This window comes from Monodon monoceros, unplaced genomic scaffold (assembly GCF_005190385.1).
Source record: "Monodon monoceros isolate NGI ecotype Baffin Bay Population unplaced genomic scaffold, NGI_Narwhal_1 Super_Scaffold_18, whole genome shotgun sequence".
Classification (NCBI taxonomy): domain Eukaryota; kingdom Metazoa; phylum Chordata; class Mammalia; order Artiodactyla; family Monodontidae; genus Monodon; species Monodon monoceros.
In genome coordinates this window covers 171,400,336-171,416,971 of record NW_021703774.1, presented here as the reverse complement: position 1 = coordinate 171,416,971, position 16,636 = coordinate 171,400,336, and the positions used below count along the sequence as shown (strand labels likewise).

Here is a 16,636-nt window from a genome sequence, read left to right as displayed (position 1 = left end):
GTAAAGGAACGATAAGTACAAGATTCAGAGTAGTGGCTATCTCAGATAGAAGAGGAAGAAGAAAGGAACAGGGAGTGGGAGGGGGGAGCAGAGGACCACACAGATAAGATTCGAGTTACAGTCAAACAATGGGGTTTTCGTGCTAGGGATAGTGGTTTCAAAGATGTTTATTATATCATTTAAAATAGATAAAAGGCCAGTGATGATAGTGGGCCCTAAACGGAGGGTAATGATGCATCTAGTCCTAAAGTCCAGTTTACAACAAAAATGAATCCAGTCCTTTCCTTCCAAATGCTCATAGGCTCACTGGAACATACGTGAAAGTGACTTAAGAACAGTCACTTAACAGCTGTTTTTCAGATACCAACGTTGTATTACTGAATCCCAGAGTGAACAAATTTAGGATTACCACCACGTACAGCCACACTGGTTTCAAAGGGTTACTTGAATTTTCAGTGCCATCGTCAATATATGAAGAAAGCAGTCCCATCACACAGTGGCCTACACTGAAGAATATCACTTTAAACTTTCTGCTGGCTTAAGTTTGGGACTAAATTTGTTCACATACAAATGGTTTTAACCCACACACTCCCCAGCCTCTCAACTTGGACCTCAGAATTTAACATTTTAGTTGAGTTTTGGAGAAGAAAGAATAGTTTTCCGGATTCCAACAATGATAAGGAAGTAGGGGATTATTATGGGAAGAATTCCTTTAACCCAGCTCTCTGTTTCTAGTGAGAGTATGTCTAAATCACCCCTTCCAGAAGTATTCCCTATATTTATAAGACCACGAGAGAGACTTCGTTTCCTCCTACGGCAAAGTTGAGCGAGCTCGCTCTCCTGTATCTGTGTGAACAGTGAGCCTTGAATGCCGCGCTGAGCTCCTCCAAGCAGTAGGATCTGAACACTATATCCAACCTTCCCTTGGTGTGTGGTTGATCACGGATGGAGGACCTTGTAAATGGGAAGATAGTTTGCAGTCAGTTGGGGAGGCAGATAAGCAAGTATTTTATCTAAGTAGGATGTGAAGCAAACGTGTTTTGAGCACATGACCGAATCTGACTTGTTTTTGAAAGGGTCATTCTCGTTCCTGTGAGGAGAATGGACAGGAGTGGAAACAGAAAGAATAAGTTATAAGACTATAGTAACAGTCCGTTACAAATCCAGAGATCATTTGTCAGTTATGAGAGAGATGGAGAAATAGCGAGATTTGGGATGCATGTGGAAGTTGAGCCTCTGAACCTCCCAGTAGATCGGGGAGTCAGGATGGAACATTACATTGGAAAATGAGGAGCAGGCTTGTCACATCTTCCTGGGGCCTTTGGGCTTCTGCCACAGTGCCCGAACCCCTTTCAGGAGCTTCAGGGGTGCCTTGGGGAAAAGATACTTTTTTAGCCTGTCCTGGACAGTGTTTGAAATGACAGTCGATGTTTCACTGGGCAAGGAGATAAGTACAGGACTCAGCTATCTGGAAAAGTACACCACGCTCCTTCCCCTGGGTTTCTCTCACTCAGTGTTTTCCAGCATCCTTACACCAGCAGTTGTCAAACTTCCCTATGAGGGGTGAACTCTGTGAGCAGCTCCCGACACTGCCCTCCGTATTTTCAACCAGTAGTTGGGATCTAAATAGCCAGCAGTGGGCCTCAGTCCTGAAGAAGGAATTGAGACTGTGCACAGCAGGAATATGTGAATATATTAATATCATAGCAATAAAATTGGGTTGTTTACCCATTCCCTTGGTGCAGATGGTCGAAACTTCTTTTTAGTCTCACTTGGAGAACACAATTAGTAGTACTTGGGGCATCCTTATTACTGAACTTTTAAAACATTATCACTGGATGTCTGGTTTTCCAGCCCATATCAAGCATTACCCAGGTCTGGGACTTGAGGCAGCGTGGCCTGATAGGCGGAGTGTTGACATGGGCCCAGGAGGGCTTTGCGTCGTCCCAGGTTTGCAGCTAACCCGCTGACTGTTTCTGTCCCTATCTTTACCCTGATTCGCCCACCAGGCACTTCTCTGCCCTTGCAAGTAAGTCTTTCCACTGCTGTTAGCACACGATCCTGGAGTGCTGATTCAGTGTGTAAGCCTAGGCCTCGCTTGTAGATATGTCTAGAGAGGGGTGTTTTGCTTCAATGGAATCCAGGAACAAATAATGAAAAGTACACCAAGTACAAGGCCGAGGACAGACCAGGCACACTCTTATCAGTCATCTGAAATATGCACAGCCTTTCCAAAACAAATATGGACTCCTGTTTCTAGGAAAACACCAAAAAGTACTTATCAATTACCCTGTATATGGTTTGTGGAGAAAGACAACATCAGCCTACCCTGAAAGCCACAGCAAAGCAGATTCCTTTGGGTAACGGACAGCTGAGGGCCATGAGTGAGAGCCGCCACAGAATCCCAGACTGTGGCCTGGGACCAGTCCATGGAGCCTTTCTTCTCCTTTCATCTCCTGTGATCACTGTGTCCCTCACCCTACACCCAGGCAGCTGAGCTCATCCTAGAAGAAGCTGAGAAGCTTGGTGTGTTCTGACTTATGCCCAAAGCGTCTCACTCTTCTTCCTGACCCTTTACAAGTCCAGAGGTGCCTCTCCTGAAGAGATTTCCTAGAAAAATAGAGTGTGACCAAGTGGAAGTCCAGTAATAATAACAATAACAAGAGCCACTGTTGGTGGATAGCCTACATCCTGTCAAACATGGGCTCGATGGGCATGATTTTGTTTGATCTTCACGGCAGTCCTGTGAGGTGGGTGTCATCATCCTGTTTTACAGAGGGAACTGGAATTGAGGGTTGAAGAAGTTAACTGACTTGTCCACGATCACATAGCTAGAAAATGGCAACGGTGAGGTTCTTGTTCAAAACTGGAGTCTTTAACCACTTTCTTCTAGTGCATTCATGGGTGGTACTAAATGTAGTTTAATTCCGGTCACCAGATTTAGAGTATGTCCTGTGTTGAGTGGTGTTTTTATCTCAGACAAGGAAGGAAGGGAAATCATTTTGACGTTTAACACTTAACCTCTTCGCTTCTTGTCCATTTCCCCACCTAGGACCCAAGCACAGAGGGTACGGAAACCACGGTGCTGCGCAGGGCCGCAGGGCCTGCTTCCCCGCTATTCTGAGAGCCAGGCCGAAGGGCAGGAGCAGCTCTTCAAACTAACAGACAACATACAAGACGAATTGTAAGTTGGAGCCGTGGGAAACCAGCCCTTTCGGTTCACCAGGTTGTCTTTTCTGGCTTTGACTCTGAGAAGTTTCTGTCCGATCTGAGTATCAGCGTGACTCTTAGGCCTTGGAACTGGTCAACAAGATTCCTTGGCCCAGATGTTTTATAGATTCAGATATAACAATGGTTCTCAAAGTGAGTTCCATAGTGGGACCTTAACGTTGGCAGTCTCCTTCTAATTAGTTCAGAAAGAGAAGATAAAGTGTTCTCAATCTACAGGTGTTTTGCCCTGTGAGACTTTCCTAAACTTCGGTGTTTTGTTGTTTGCTGCAGAATGCTAGTAAAACAAAACAGATAAACAACCAACTGGGAGCTGAAAAGTTTGGAAACGCAACAGTGTTCTCAAGGTTGTTCTGTTATTCTTTGAATGTGGAGCCTTATATACTTAGGATCTTGTTATATTTTCAGTTAGTGAAGTTTTTCCTAGTTGATGTGGTAGAATTCAGTATATCACTATTTTAGGATATTCTGCAGAGACTCTTAGCGTAAAATGCTCTGTAACCTAAATAGGTGTTAGAACCACAGTCCAGAGAAAGCAATTAGTTCTGCCTGATAAGTAGCAAAATACTAGTTTAATTTCTCTTAATGCTTATTTATCTTTCTTAAGATAAAGCAAGCTAGGGAGGGTTCAGAGGACCATGAATGTTTTTTGGTTGGTGGAGGATATCTGAAGTAGAGGTGAGCTCTCAGGAGAGCCTTCAGTGTCGTCGTTAGAAATGCTGTTAAACTAACCTCATCTCATAGTTTTGTAGCAGTATTTGAACGGAGATATCAAAAGTCAAGTCCAGAATTCATTTGTTGCTTGCTGCATGGGATGGCGTCTTCCTAGATGTGTTTTTTGTAACTCAAGCTCCTTGCAGTGTTATTGGAAAGTCTCTCAGTGATGGAGGTGTATTACATTATCGTAGTCAGCTCAGGCTGCCATAACAAGACTGAGTGACTTAAGCAACAAAAAATTATTTCTCATAGTCTGAGGCTGGGAAGTCCAAGATCAAGGTGCTGGCTGAGTTGGTTCCTGGTGCAGGCTCTCTTCCCGGCTTGCAGATGGCCACCTTCTGGCTGTGTCCTCACATGGCAGAGAAAGGGTGAGCAAGATCTCTGGTGTCTCCTATAGAATCAGGGCCCCACCCTTATGACCTCATTTAACCTTCATTACTTCCTTGCTCCAAATAGGTGGGGACATAATTCTGTCCATAGCACACATCTATCTGCTCTTTTAGTCTAGCCTCAGCTCTGGCCATCACTCCAATAACCAGAATCCCCAGTATTTCACTCCAGGGAGGGCTTTATATTCCTGCCTGCCTTCGGTGAGGATTTGGTGCCATGGCTGCCCCATATACCACTTTGCTAATGTAACTTTTGGCCTTTGGATCGGAGGCTCAGAGAGTCATTCCCCAGGTGTAGCGGGACATGGTGCAGAGTCTACTAGAATGGCAGCTCCATGAAGGCCGCAGTTTTTGTCTGTTCCATTCATTGAAGGATCCTCAGTACATGGAACAGTGCCTGGCACATACTAGGCACTCAACAAATATTTGTTGAATGAATGATAGTTGGAAAGTTGTTGTACGTTGTGCTTTTTTCTTTCCCACTCACCCTTATTCAAGTGAAACCTTGTGAAATTCATTTTCAAGTCAAACATTGGTCCTCGTGAAATTCATTTTCAATAGGATGACATATGCCAAGAACACAGGGAGAAATTGTGTACTACAGCTAACATAGGCTTGCTCCCAGTGAGATACATGCATTAAAAACAGAGCCATGGAAAGCTGAAAACCGAAATCAAAATGAAGTCAGTAAAACAGATTTCATGAAACTCTTAAAATTCATAAGAGCTAGGAAAAGATGTTGGCGTGAATGACTTTTGACTCTTAAGATGAAAACCATGTGTCTCTACCCAAGTTTGTGGGTTAAATCTTGCCAGTGAATGTTGAAGAAGCCACATGACCGTAGCCTTCCTCAGTGTACAGGGAAGAAGTCATCGGGGACCTGGCAAATGTTCCTCTGAAGTATCCTCGGTTGTCAGGCTGGGTCTTCACGGTGACGTGAATGTTGGAGGCATCCCTCTGCAAGAAAGGCGTTTTCAGGAGAAGCACAGGAGTGCCATAGAATACCTGAATTTTATCCTGGAATCGTAATTAAAAACATGTTTAAAGACCCAATTATTTGCATATTTTCCTTCAGAGTTAACCCCTTAAAAGGCTCTTTAATACCTTGCCCTACTGTTCTAACTAAATGTTTCCACATTTTTTTCCAGTTAGACTCACTGTTTCACTTCTGGAAAATATTGTGTAATTACTTCCTGATGTAGTGAAAACCCCGCGAAGTCCACAGTGCCATGGTTACTTCAACTTTGTTCTCCCAGATCAAGTTTCATTTAATTTTTTATTTTATTTAATTAATTAGTATTAAAAAGATAGTTGCTGACATATGATTTAAGGTCTGGCCAACTGAAAAGGCTTCAGTTTCGAATGAATCAAATATTCCTCTGATATGTTACAAAATTGCCATTACTTTCCATTTTTCTTAAGTTTGGTTCTGAAATCGGATCCTGGGTTAAGATGCTGTTAAAGTGAAATTTGTTCTATTTATTAAATTAATTTTTCTCTGTAACTAGTGTCTAGTCTGTAGCCAGAAACCTCATTCTCATTAAAAAAAAAAAAAAAGAAAGAAAGTACCTATTTTATTTCCAATACACCATCACAGACCAAGTTACATACTAGCAATGTAAGCACTAGGGTGGCTCTTTACCTTTTCCAAAAAGGTGCTTACAAGCAATGCACATGACCTAAGTAGCTGCCCAAACATACTGTTTTCTGGAGTTTATTTGACAATTAGATTATATTTTTAAAATGTAGTTTTAACCATTGTAAAGTAATTATACCCCAATAAAGATGTTTAAAAAAAAAAAATGTAGTTTTAGGAAATAGTATTTGTGAGTTTTTTTTATTAGATATTATTTTATGCTTTAAAAAAGAAGCTTTCAGTTTTCTATCCCAATTTTAATATTTCGATAGATATATTTAAATATAATTGACTTCCTTTGTAATCCTATGCATTTAAAGTTAGCATTCTTAGAAGGGGATTATGGGCCTCCCCAGAATGCCGATGTGGGGGTCCATGATCCCTGAATATTAAGAGCTCCTGTTCTGATTGGAAATTAGGAGCCTTTCTAAATGTCTGACATTTTAAATTATTATTATTCATTATTTTTTAGTATTGTGACTGTGCTAACAAAAAGAGTCCTTATCCTTTAGAGAAATATGCTGGTATATTTACAGATGAAAGGAAAAGGAATGAACAGCAGCAGCTAAGAACCCTTCAGGGGCAGCAGGACCTGGGAAGTGGTTCCCGTGCAAGACTTTGAAGGTGGTGCTTGCCTTCTGGGGACACTTGAAAGTCACCCGTAGGAGGCCACTTGAGTCTAGTCAGTGTCTTGGAGGCTGTCACTGGATCCCTGGGTCACTTGATCTCAGCCGAGCCAGGCAGCTAGCTCCCTGGTCCGTTTGGGTTGTGTGCTCATTTCCATCTGTTTTGAGTGTGTTCCTCCTCTTCTTTTTTCTCCTTTTTCTTTATTGAGATCTTTTTTTAATACAAAAAAAAAGTATAAAAAGTAAGCCAAAATAGCTTATAAACCCACCAGCCAGGTTAGTCTTTTCTCTTTTTGATGAAATAAACTCATGTACATAATTAGCAAATCCAAAGAGTACAGAAAGAAAGAAAATCAAGAGTAAAATTCTCCTTTCTTGGGCTTCCCTGGTGGCGCAGTGGTTGAGAGTCCGCTTGCCGATGCAGGGGACACGGGTTCATGCCCCGGTCCGGGAAGATCCCACATGCCACGGAGCGGCTGGGCCCGTGAGCCATGGCCGCTGAGCCTGTGCTCTGCAACGGGAGAGGCCACAACAGTGACAGGCCTGCGTACCGCAAAAAAAAAAAAAAAAATTCTCCTTTCTTGCCCCCTTTGTAAACATACTGTTTATATATTTTGTATCCTGTCTATCCTTCTTGAGAAATTGCAGATATAGAAATCAGAATTTTTTATTTTGAGCACACGTTATAGTGTTGATTCTAATAGCATATAATTGTAAATAAAAACCTTATAGTCATATATGCAGTCTCAAAACAAAAACAAAAGATCAGACCTTTTGAGAAGTGGGATAGAATTCATTGGCTTCCGTTTTCTAGGCCAGGAAATAATCTACCAATAACCTTTGACACTTAGAAAATTGGATATTCTTTGATATGCCACTAAATTAAAACTTTCATTTGGTGGATTATCCAGCTACTCTGATAAAAGTTAATGGCTTGTCTTTGCTGTACACCTGAAACTAACACAACATTGTAAATCGACTATACTTCAATAGAAAGAAAGGAACGGAGGGAGGGAGGGACGAAGGAAGGGAAAGTTAGTGGCTTGCTAATAACAAGTTAAATCAAGACTTCTGAGAGAATTCTTTATCTTTACCACTGGGTAAAATACATGCAACATCCAAAGTTGTGCACTGGCAAATCCCATTGGACCCTACAACGTAAATTCATTGTTATTTTCTGAGACTACATAACACATGAATTTATTGAATCCTACTATGCCCCAGGACAAGTTCACAGTCTAGCAGGGGAAGCAGACAGTATTAGCAACTATTTATGAACATGTGATTGCTTTTTTTTTTTTTTTGCGGTACGCGGGCCTCTCACTGTTGTGGCCTCTCCCGTTGCGGAGCACAGGCTCCGGACACGCAGGCTCAACGGCCATGGCTCACGGGCCCAGCCGCTCCACAGCATGTGGGATCTTCCCGGACCAGGGCACGAACCCGTGTCCCCTGCATGGGCAGGCGGAGTCTCAACTACTGCGCCACCAGGGAAGCCCTGTGATTGCTTTTAAAATAGAAGTATGGGCCATGTGTTATGGGACCACAAGGGCAAGTTATTAATTTGTGCCTAGAAAGCCAGGGAAGGCTGTTGGCAGTTGATCTGGTCCTGCAGCACAAGGAGAAATGGGCCGAGAAGAGAGAAAGGCATATATGCAGAGAAGAGTGCCGGGCAAAGGCTCAGAGACAGGAGAGTTAGCGGCATTTCTGGGGGGACTCCAGTTAGCTGGGTGTGGTGGCAGCACATGTGTGGGAGGGAAGGAGCAGAGGTTGGAAAGGTGGGTTACAAGGCCAGATTCTGAGAGCTTTTTTTTTTTTAAATCCCCCCCCTTCCCCCCTTGGTGTCCATACAGATTCTGAGAGCCGTAACGGCTTCCTGTAGGCAGTGGTGAGATTTTGAAGAGGATCTCACTCAAAATGACGTTAAAAATGTAACCTTGACAGCAACAGAGAAAGGGATCAGAGTTGGAGAGACTGGGGGCAGGAAAGCACTTAGGAGGCCCTGGGAGTGATCCAGGTGAGCACAGACTGGCAGAGAAGAGGGGGAGAGGGGACAGGGAGGCAGGCGTCAGTACAGTCAGTAGACTGACCAGGTTTAGAAGCTGAGCGAGGGGTGGGGCTGAGAGGGGCTCGAGGGCTGCTTGCCTGGTCGGTTGGATGGAGATGCCATCAACTGCGAGGGGCGGTGCTGGAGGAGGAGAGGATTCGAGAGGCCGTGCTGAGTGTGAGGACCCGTGGGACATGTGTGCCGAGACGCTCTGCAAGACCCCAGGCTCAGACACAGGTGTGGGGTCACACCTGGACTTGGGGAGAGACACATGCGGGGCAGGAGCCTGTTCTGGGAGCACTCCTGGAGTAAGACAGCTCTGAACTCTTCTGATTTTGAAGTGCCTACAAAGTGAGGAAAATAAACATATATAAATAGAGTTAATAAAGCCAAAAAAAAAAGAGTGGGAGAAAAAGAAATCAATTGAAAAGGGTAATTGAAACAATTGGCGGATTTCTCTCTCCCTAAGGAGGAATAATTGGTCCTGAGCCTGTTTCCTTGTGGTCTCTTAGAGGGTCACTCATTTTTCCAACCTGCTGAAGCAAGGATCTGTAGCAGACTTGCAAGGGGACCTTCCCCACAGGATTAGGATAACTTAGCATCTGTTCTCAACAAAAGAAATAACAATAGCCACCATTAGTTGGGCATGTAGGTCAGTTCTAAGCATCACAGTGGCCCTAAGAGGAGATATGATGACCCTCGCTCTACACGTGACGGCAAGAAACTCTGAGCCAAGCCATGTGGCTGGTGACAGAGCCAGTTGGCACCTAAGATTGGCTGGTTCCAATGGCACATCAGCCGTGGGGCTTGGAGACAACATTTCTACCTGCCACAGAGCGAGAGGGTTGAAGCTATTGTTGGTCATGTCACTGGTGTTGATGAGAATGCCCTGTGGTATCATGGTCTGAGATATCGTCGTCGTGGGTGCTACTTCTGCGGCACTGAACCTTGCCGGGTTCACTCACTGTTAGAACCTGTCATCTTGGAGAATGGTGTAAGCCACGTGCCACAGCTTTCCTTTCTCTCAGAAGAAACTTTCTGAAGTTGATCCCAAGGTCAGAATGTCCTCTTTGTCTCCTTAAAGGAGAGTTATAAGTGAAACTTTTAACCAATGTCTAAAAATCCTGTTTTTTGTTTTGTGGCTAGTGGGCTCCAGAGCACAGGCTCACCAGTTGTGGCTCACAGGCTTAGTTGCTCCGCGACACGTGGGACCTTCCCGGACCAGGGCTCGAACCCGTGTCCCCTGCATTGGCAGGCGGATTGTCAGCCACGGCGCCACCAGGGGAGTCCCCGCCTGTTTTTTTTATAGAATCATTCGCGGTGTCGCGGTGTCTACAGAGCACTGGGCAGCTTCTCTGGTTCTTCATATTTGAAGGGTACAGCTTATCCAGAGGCTGTGTGTCTCTGGCCACATTTTTTCATTCTTCCTCCGAATTAATAATAGGTCAGAGGGTAGAAGGACACACTCAGGATTGACCTGAGACCACATGGCTTTCCTCCCCATGTCATCCCACGAGGGTTTGCAATGGTCACTCATTCATGAGCCAAGAGCAGCCCTGCGTGAAGCGAGGGGGGTACAGGGGATGAAGAGTGGAGAGCCCCGTGTCTAGACTCAGCTCGTGTGAGGCCATAGCCGCTGCCACTCTGGACGAAACCCTGAGCCTCTCAAGTGATGCACATGAAAGGCTGTGGGGCACAGGCCTTTGCAGGGGACGGCCAGGAAGGGTGGGGGACACCGGGCTTTGATGACAAAGGGACAGAGGCGGGGGCAGATGGGCAGAGAAGTGCTGAGTGCACTCATTGGTTCGACTTCTCTTGTCCCCCTGGGTTTTGGTTCCTCTCTCTCAGTGACAAGTTTGGGGTTGGTCTCCATTACAGGAGGGGACCCATAATCTGGAGCTCAGTTTTAATTATTCTTTGTTGTGGTTTCCAGATTTTGTTTTTTAAAAAATGTATGCTGTAATGATGAAACCCAAAGCCTTGGTCACTGGTTGTGGGAGTTCCAGGGGAGCATCGGGGGAAAATGGAGAGAGAGACGCTGTTGGCTAAGTCAGTGTCTGGGTTTTTGCTGAGACCGTGGTCTGGGACCCTGGCACTCCAGCTGAGGCCCCGCTGTCTCCCTTTCCCCTCCTTTCACTTAGACCCTTGGCTGCTTTTGATTTGAAAAGACTAGAACATTTCATGTAAATGTCCAAAAATTACTGTCTGTATTAGCTTCAGGGTACGAATAGGGCCCCTGGGCTCACAGAATAGAGACCTGTGCACATTTACAAACTGCTCCTCTCCCCTCACATTTCTGTAATAGACGTGAATTCCTTTTATTTATTTATTTATTTATTTATTTATTTATTTATTATTTTTGGCTGTGTTGGGTCTTCGTTGCTGTGCGTGGGCTTTCTCTAGTTGCGGTGAGCGGGGACTACTCTTCATCGTGGTGCACGGGCCTCTCACCGTGGTGGGCTCTCTCGTTGAGGAGCTTGGGCTCTAGGCGCGAGGGCTTCAGTAGTTGTGCCTTGTGGGCTCTAGAGTGCAGGCTCAGTAGTTGTGAGGCATGGGCTTCAGTAGTTGTGGCACGTGGGCTTCAGTAGTTGTGGCTCACGGGCTCTAGAGCGCAGGCTCAGTAGTTGTGGCACGTGGGCTTCAGTAGTTGTGGTACGTGGGCTTCAGTAGTTGTGGCTCACGGGCTCTAGAGCACAGGCTCAGTAGTTGTGGCGCACGGGCTTAGTTGCTCCGTGGCATGTGGGACCTTCCTGGACCAGGGCTCGAATCCGTGGCCCCTGCATTGGCAGGCGGATTGTTAACCGCTGCGCCACCAGGGAGGCCCGGCCATGAATTTTTTGCCCATGGATTTACTGACTTTGTGACGGCAGGTAGTATGATCTCTATCAGATGAAGAAACTGAGCCGCAGAGACAGCAGCTGGCCCAGCCTGGTGGGTCTCCCTGCCCGCTCGGCCTGCACTTCCACCACTGTATGGAGCAGCTCTCACTAGAGCATCCCAGCTCAGAGCCACCCTTCCTCCTTCCTTCCACCCAGAACAGAAGTTGTTCTGGCCTTATGGAGGACTTTGCACTGTCTGTGGCCTCTTGGAAGGGAGTCTGTTTTAAAGAAGTCCAGTTTGGAAAGGGCACTAATAGTGTCAGCCAGTCGGCCCGGGTGTAAGAGCAGCTGCCCAGATGGAAAGGCCTTGGCCCTTTTAGAGGCTGTGCATAAATGTCAGACAGCGGGTACTAAACAGGGTGAGAGTGGAGGCACGGGTGATGGGATAGAAGTACCCCATCTTGTGCTGGACCAGAGGAAAGGTAACAATCCCTATTGGATTTTTAATGCATGTGCTGCTCTCACCCTAATTGCGGTGGCCAACTTCGGGGATCTCCTTTGAGAGCCCATTACAGCCTCGGTCACCATGTGCCCGGCCCACCTGTGCTTTGAAGTCCTAGGCCATTTTCAGTTTTTAAGCTAGTTTCCCAGTAAGTTCTAGCTGGTCCTGTGATCCTTCCTCTCTTTGTTAGGAAGCTTTTTTCATCTCTCTCTGTCTCTTTCTGTCACCTTTTCTTCCCCTGGACCAGCTATTTTAGATTTCAGTTGGTTTCTTTAAATGATACTGCTGCCCCCTGGATACTGTCAGAGCCCGGGACATGGGAAATTCCTTGCTAAGTGGCCTGAACGCCAAAAGCTGCTGGGTATTTCTAATTTTGGCATTGAGACTTTACAAGTCTACATTCTTGGCATTGCCAACCAGTTAGAATAGAACAATAAACCCCAAATTTTGTCATGTGAGGCTGTAATTAAAATGGCAGCTGGAACCAGGCATATTTTCACTGAGTCCTGAGGGGGTGGCCGACTCAGTGGTGGGTGCCCAAGGAGACACGGGGGGCGTAGGGTGTGGACCCCTTTTACATCAGCTTAGTCAGAGAGTCAAATACCTGTCTGGGAAACAAAATGAGAACAAGTAGTTGCTTGGCAGTGCTCTTGACAGTAAGCGACGAAGCCTTCAGAAGTGGGCGCAGGGTGGGCGTGTTTCTCGGGAAGCTTCAGAGAGAACTCGTGAACCCTTGGTCTGAGAGACAAGGCGTGTTCAGAATGGGGGGCTCTCTAAGCCCAGAGGTGAGCAGGGACCTGGCGCCAGCTTGGGACTGAGAGAGGACCGGCCTGTCCAGCAGCAGGCAGGCCTGCTCCATCCCAGCAGAGTTTGGCGACTGCTGACCGTGGAACAAAGCCATCCTGGGACCGGGTCCCTGAGCCGTTCCAGGGGAGCTGCGGCTCCAGGCAACTGCGGTGTGGCAATTCCTCTCAGGACATCAAGTCCCAGGGGGCCGGGGCTTGACAGCCAGCCTGTTGTCAGCTCTTAGTATTCTTGCCGTCACCCGCTCCCCTGCGCTGTCCCCCGACGTGGCCACCCCATTGTGGAAGGCTGTCACAAGATGCGACAGAGGCAGCCAGGCCTGGGAGAGCTGTCACGGCGGTTTCCAAGGGTCACTGCTCTTCATTCAGTAGCCGATCTGAGAGCTTTGACGTGCATAAATTTCCACTTTAAATCTGGGGCTCCAGGGAAGAAGAGATTTTTTTTTTTTTTTTTTTCCTTCGGTACGCGGGCCTCTCGCTGTTGTGGCCTTTCCCGTTGGCAGAGCACAGGCTCCGGACGCGCAGCCTCAGTGGCCGTGGCTCACGGGCCCAGCCGCTCCACGGCATGTGGAATCTTCCCGGACCGGGGCACGAACCCGTGTCCCCTGCATCGGCAGGCGGACTCTCAACCACTGAGCCACCAGGGAAGCCCGAAGAGATTTTTTTCTGAGTGGCCCTGAAGCCCCTAGAAGGGATGACTGAGAGTTTATGGAAATCAAGATTACAGCTTTACCTAAAAAAGCACTCTCTAACAGTTGAGTTCTGAGAACGCGGTGGTGGTCTCACCAGTGAGTCCCCTGTCCCTGGAGGTGCTGAGCTGAGACCAGGTGACCTCTTACTAGAACTGTGACAAAAAGGAAGTGGACATAGGCGCGCACCTGGAGAGGGCGTGCCATCCTCTCGCGGCACCTAGGTTGGTGACCCATCCGCTTCCGCTTTCCCCGCGTCCGTCACCACCCCTGCCCACGACTTCCAGCCCTGTGGCTGCCCCTCCCCCACCCCGTCTTCCTGGTGAACCTTCTCAGCTGCTGCTTCAGTCAGCATTTCAAAGCACTGTATTTCCTTCTTCTGCCCAACAAAGCACTGCTACAGTTTTCTCTAAGCCTTAGGCTATAAAAAGGCCATAAAATTGTTTCTCCTATTGATACACTTGGTCATATTATCGAGCCCCCTGTGTAAGGGCTCTGTGCTTTACACATTGGCCTCACAGCAGCCCTGAGAGGCCAGTGTCACTTTTTTTATTCCTAATTTACACACAAGGAGATGGAGGCTCAGAGTGGGTGAGCCACCTGCCCAAGGTGTAGTGAGGGAAGGAGCCTGGCTTCAAGGTCGGAGCCTCGGGCCCCCCTCCTACAGCCTCAGCCTGGAGGAGCAGCTGGCGAAGCTCTGCGTGCCCTTCTCACTCCGCCTCCTTCTCTGCAGCTTCATAGCCGTGGAGAACATCGACAGCTACTGTGTGCTCATCTCCTCCAAGGCCGTCTACTTCCTGAAAAGCGGAGACTGCCTAGACCGGGAGGCCATTTTCCTGGAAGTCAAGTACGACGATCTCTACCACTGCCTCGTCTCCAAAGACCACGGGAAGGTGTATGTGCAGGTGACCAAGAAGGCCGTGAACACGAGCAGTGGGGTGTCCATCCCCGGCCCTTCCCACCAGAAGCCGATGGTGAGTGCACCCCTGCCCTATCTCCTCAGCCAGCTGCCGCCCTGCTGATGCTTCTCAACGGGAAAGTGTTTGCCGCGTGTGTGAGGCTTGGGCTGGGCTGTTGTGAGTCCCCAGGGGTCCTGCTTCTTAGTCCCACAGGCAGAAGGCGCTCAGTGTGTGTGGGGTGGGACGATGCCGCTCTCCCAGCTCCACCGGAGGGCAGGTTGCTCAACGCTTGTGCTGCAGTTTCCCACCCGTACAGTATGGGCAGGATTACCGCCTCTAATCAGCCATGAGGACCAGCTGACATGATGCACAGGGGTGTTTTATTCCTAAAATGGGACTCTTCGGCGCATTGAATCTAAGAAGGCGTTAGAGCACACATTGGCTTCTTCATTGCTTCACCTCTAGAATAATTGGAAATTAACTTTTTTTTCTGCACAAGGAAGCAATATCTAGCATAGGCCCCTATCCACTGTAAAAGCTCAATGAATATCTGTAAATAAACTTTACACTTGACCTCCAAAAGGTACAAGATATTGTTATGGCAGGACTTTTCAACAACACCGTTGCTGTTAATAACCAGCATTCGTTAAGGGTTTACTGTGTGTCAGGCTGGATTCTAGGTACTTCTAGATTATTTAATGTTGTACTGCTGTTGTCCCCACTTGGTGGTCAGGAGGCTTGGTGAGGACAGGTGACTTGCTCAAGGTTATCCGGCCAACACCGGAGGGAGCTGGGGTTCAAACCCACGTGCCCGTGCAGCTCCAGGGCTGGCAGCCTGGACCACTCTGCTGCCTCCGCTCGGAGGGGCTGTTGTTGGCTCGGCAGAAGCACGTGTGAGGGACCCCACCGCCAGCCATATTCTAACGTGGGATCTTTTCATGAAACCAGGTGTTAGCCCTGCTCATTTTTCACCTGGAATGCTAGGATTTTCAAGCCTGCATTCGAGAATGACGTGCCATTCAAAATGGCCCTGCTTATCTCAGTGTTTCCACAGATGAGAAACAGCAACCAGCCTTTTTGGGCCTCTCTCCCTTGACCTTCTCCCTGCCCAGGAATGCGCTTGGGTTTGGTTTGGCTTGTGCAGGCTCCCCTGGGGTCATTGGCTTAGGTTAGGGCCGGTAGATTAATTGAGTTAACACCCAAAAGCCTGAGTATTTCCACAAGTTCCTTTCGGAGGTGGGGAGCTTTGCCCAGCTGCACTTTCGCCCTTTCAAGGCAAGTGAGCTTTCTTGATAAGAAAGGCCTCGAGGGCATTTGTGTGCTTTGACCATCACCAGACTTTAGATTTGAATCCCAAGTCTTTGTTAGTCTCACCTCAGCTGATCCTCACACCTTGGAGCTGAAACTGGTTCTCAGTTACAGGCAGTCCCAAATGTCAGGTGATTATGGGTCGACTGCACAGTCACCTGGGGAATAAGTTAAAGATACAGATTCCAGAGATCCACCCCTGACCTCGAATTGGCATAACTAGGAGTAGGGCCCTTGGGAATCTGTTTCTTTAAACTACGGCCCATGCTGTTCTGGTCCGCAGTCAGGCTGGGAGCTGCTGCCTGGGTGGATTTCAGTGGCCCATGTCCTGTGATTCTGTTTGGCTTCCCACCTTGGGGGCAGGTTACTCATTCTGTCCTTTTCTTCAGGTCCACGTGAAATCAGAGGTCCTTGCTATCAAGTTATCACAAGAAATAAACTATGCAAAGAGCCTTTACTATGAACAGCAACTTATGTTAAGACTCAATGAAAACCAAGAGCAGTTGGAGCTGGACTCCTGAGAAACCCCAGCTGCTGGAGGGACACTCCCAGACGTAGACCCCAAACCAGTCAGGAGGAGAGAGGCCCGTGGGCTTGGCTTAAATTAGAGGAAACCAGAATAAGGTTTGGGGGGGATGCTATCAAGAGGGAGAGTAAATACTGGTGAGGGAGGTTACAAATGGAACCATATTAATTTGTGGGGCAGGGGGTTACTTTAGATTATGGGGAGGTAATTTTTAAGAGGCATTGGTTGAATAACGTTTAAAACAAAGAAAGTGTAACTGAGATCAATCTAATTTTTAGATTGCCCTGTATTTTGTTAACATGTATATATGTACAACTGTGTGTTTGTAAATACGTAGGAGCATTTCCGAACAGGGCCTGTGACGTGTGTAAAGGTTTGTTAACTGTAAAGTAATATAAAGTTACATTGGATCTTCTGTTGCACTAATTCTGCACGTCTCATTCAGGGTGC

At 47.2% G+C, this 16,636-nt stretch overlaps 1 protein-coding gene across 5 annotated transcripts in view; it reads left to right on the top strand.

Moving 5' to 3' along the window:
* Positions 1 to 16,428, top strand: part of VPS13D (vacuolar protein sorting 13 homolog D) — a 246,829-nt gene extending 230,401 nt beyond the window's left edge. For all 5 annotated transcript variants that reach the window (XM_029230144.1, XM_029230148.1, XM_029230145.1 and 2 more), the window contains 3 exons: positions 3,053 to 3,184; positions 14,187 to 14,427; positions 16,050 to 16,428. In XM_029230144.1, the coding sequence (XP_029085977.1) occupies positions 3,053 to 3,184; positions 14,187 to 14,427; positions 16,050 to 16,181 (505 nt within the window). In that variant the 3' untranslated portion in view covers positions 16,182 to 16,428. The remainder of the gene's footprint in view (positions 1 to 3,052; positions 3,185 to 14,186; positions 14,428 to 16,049) is intronic.
* Positions 16,429 to 16,636: the final 208 nt, after the last annotated feature.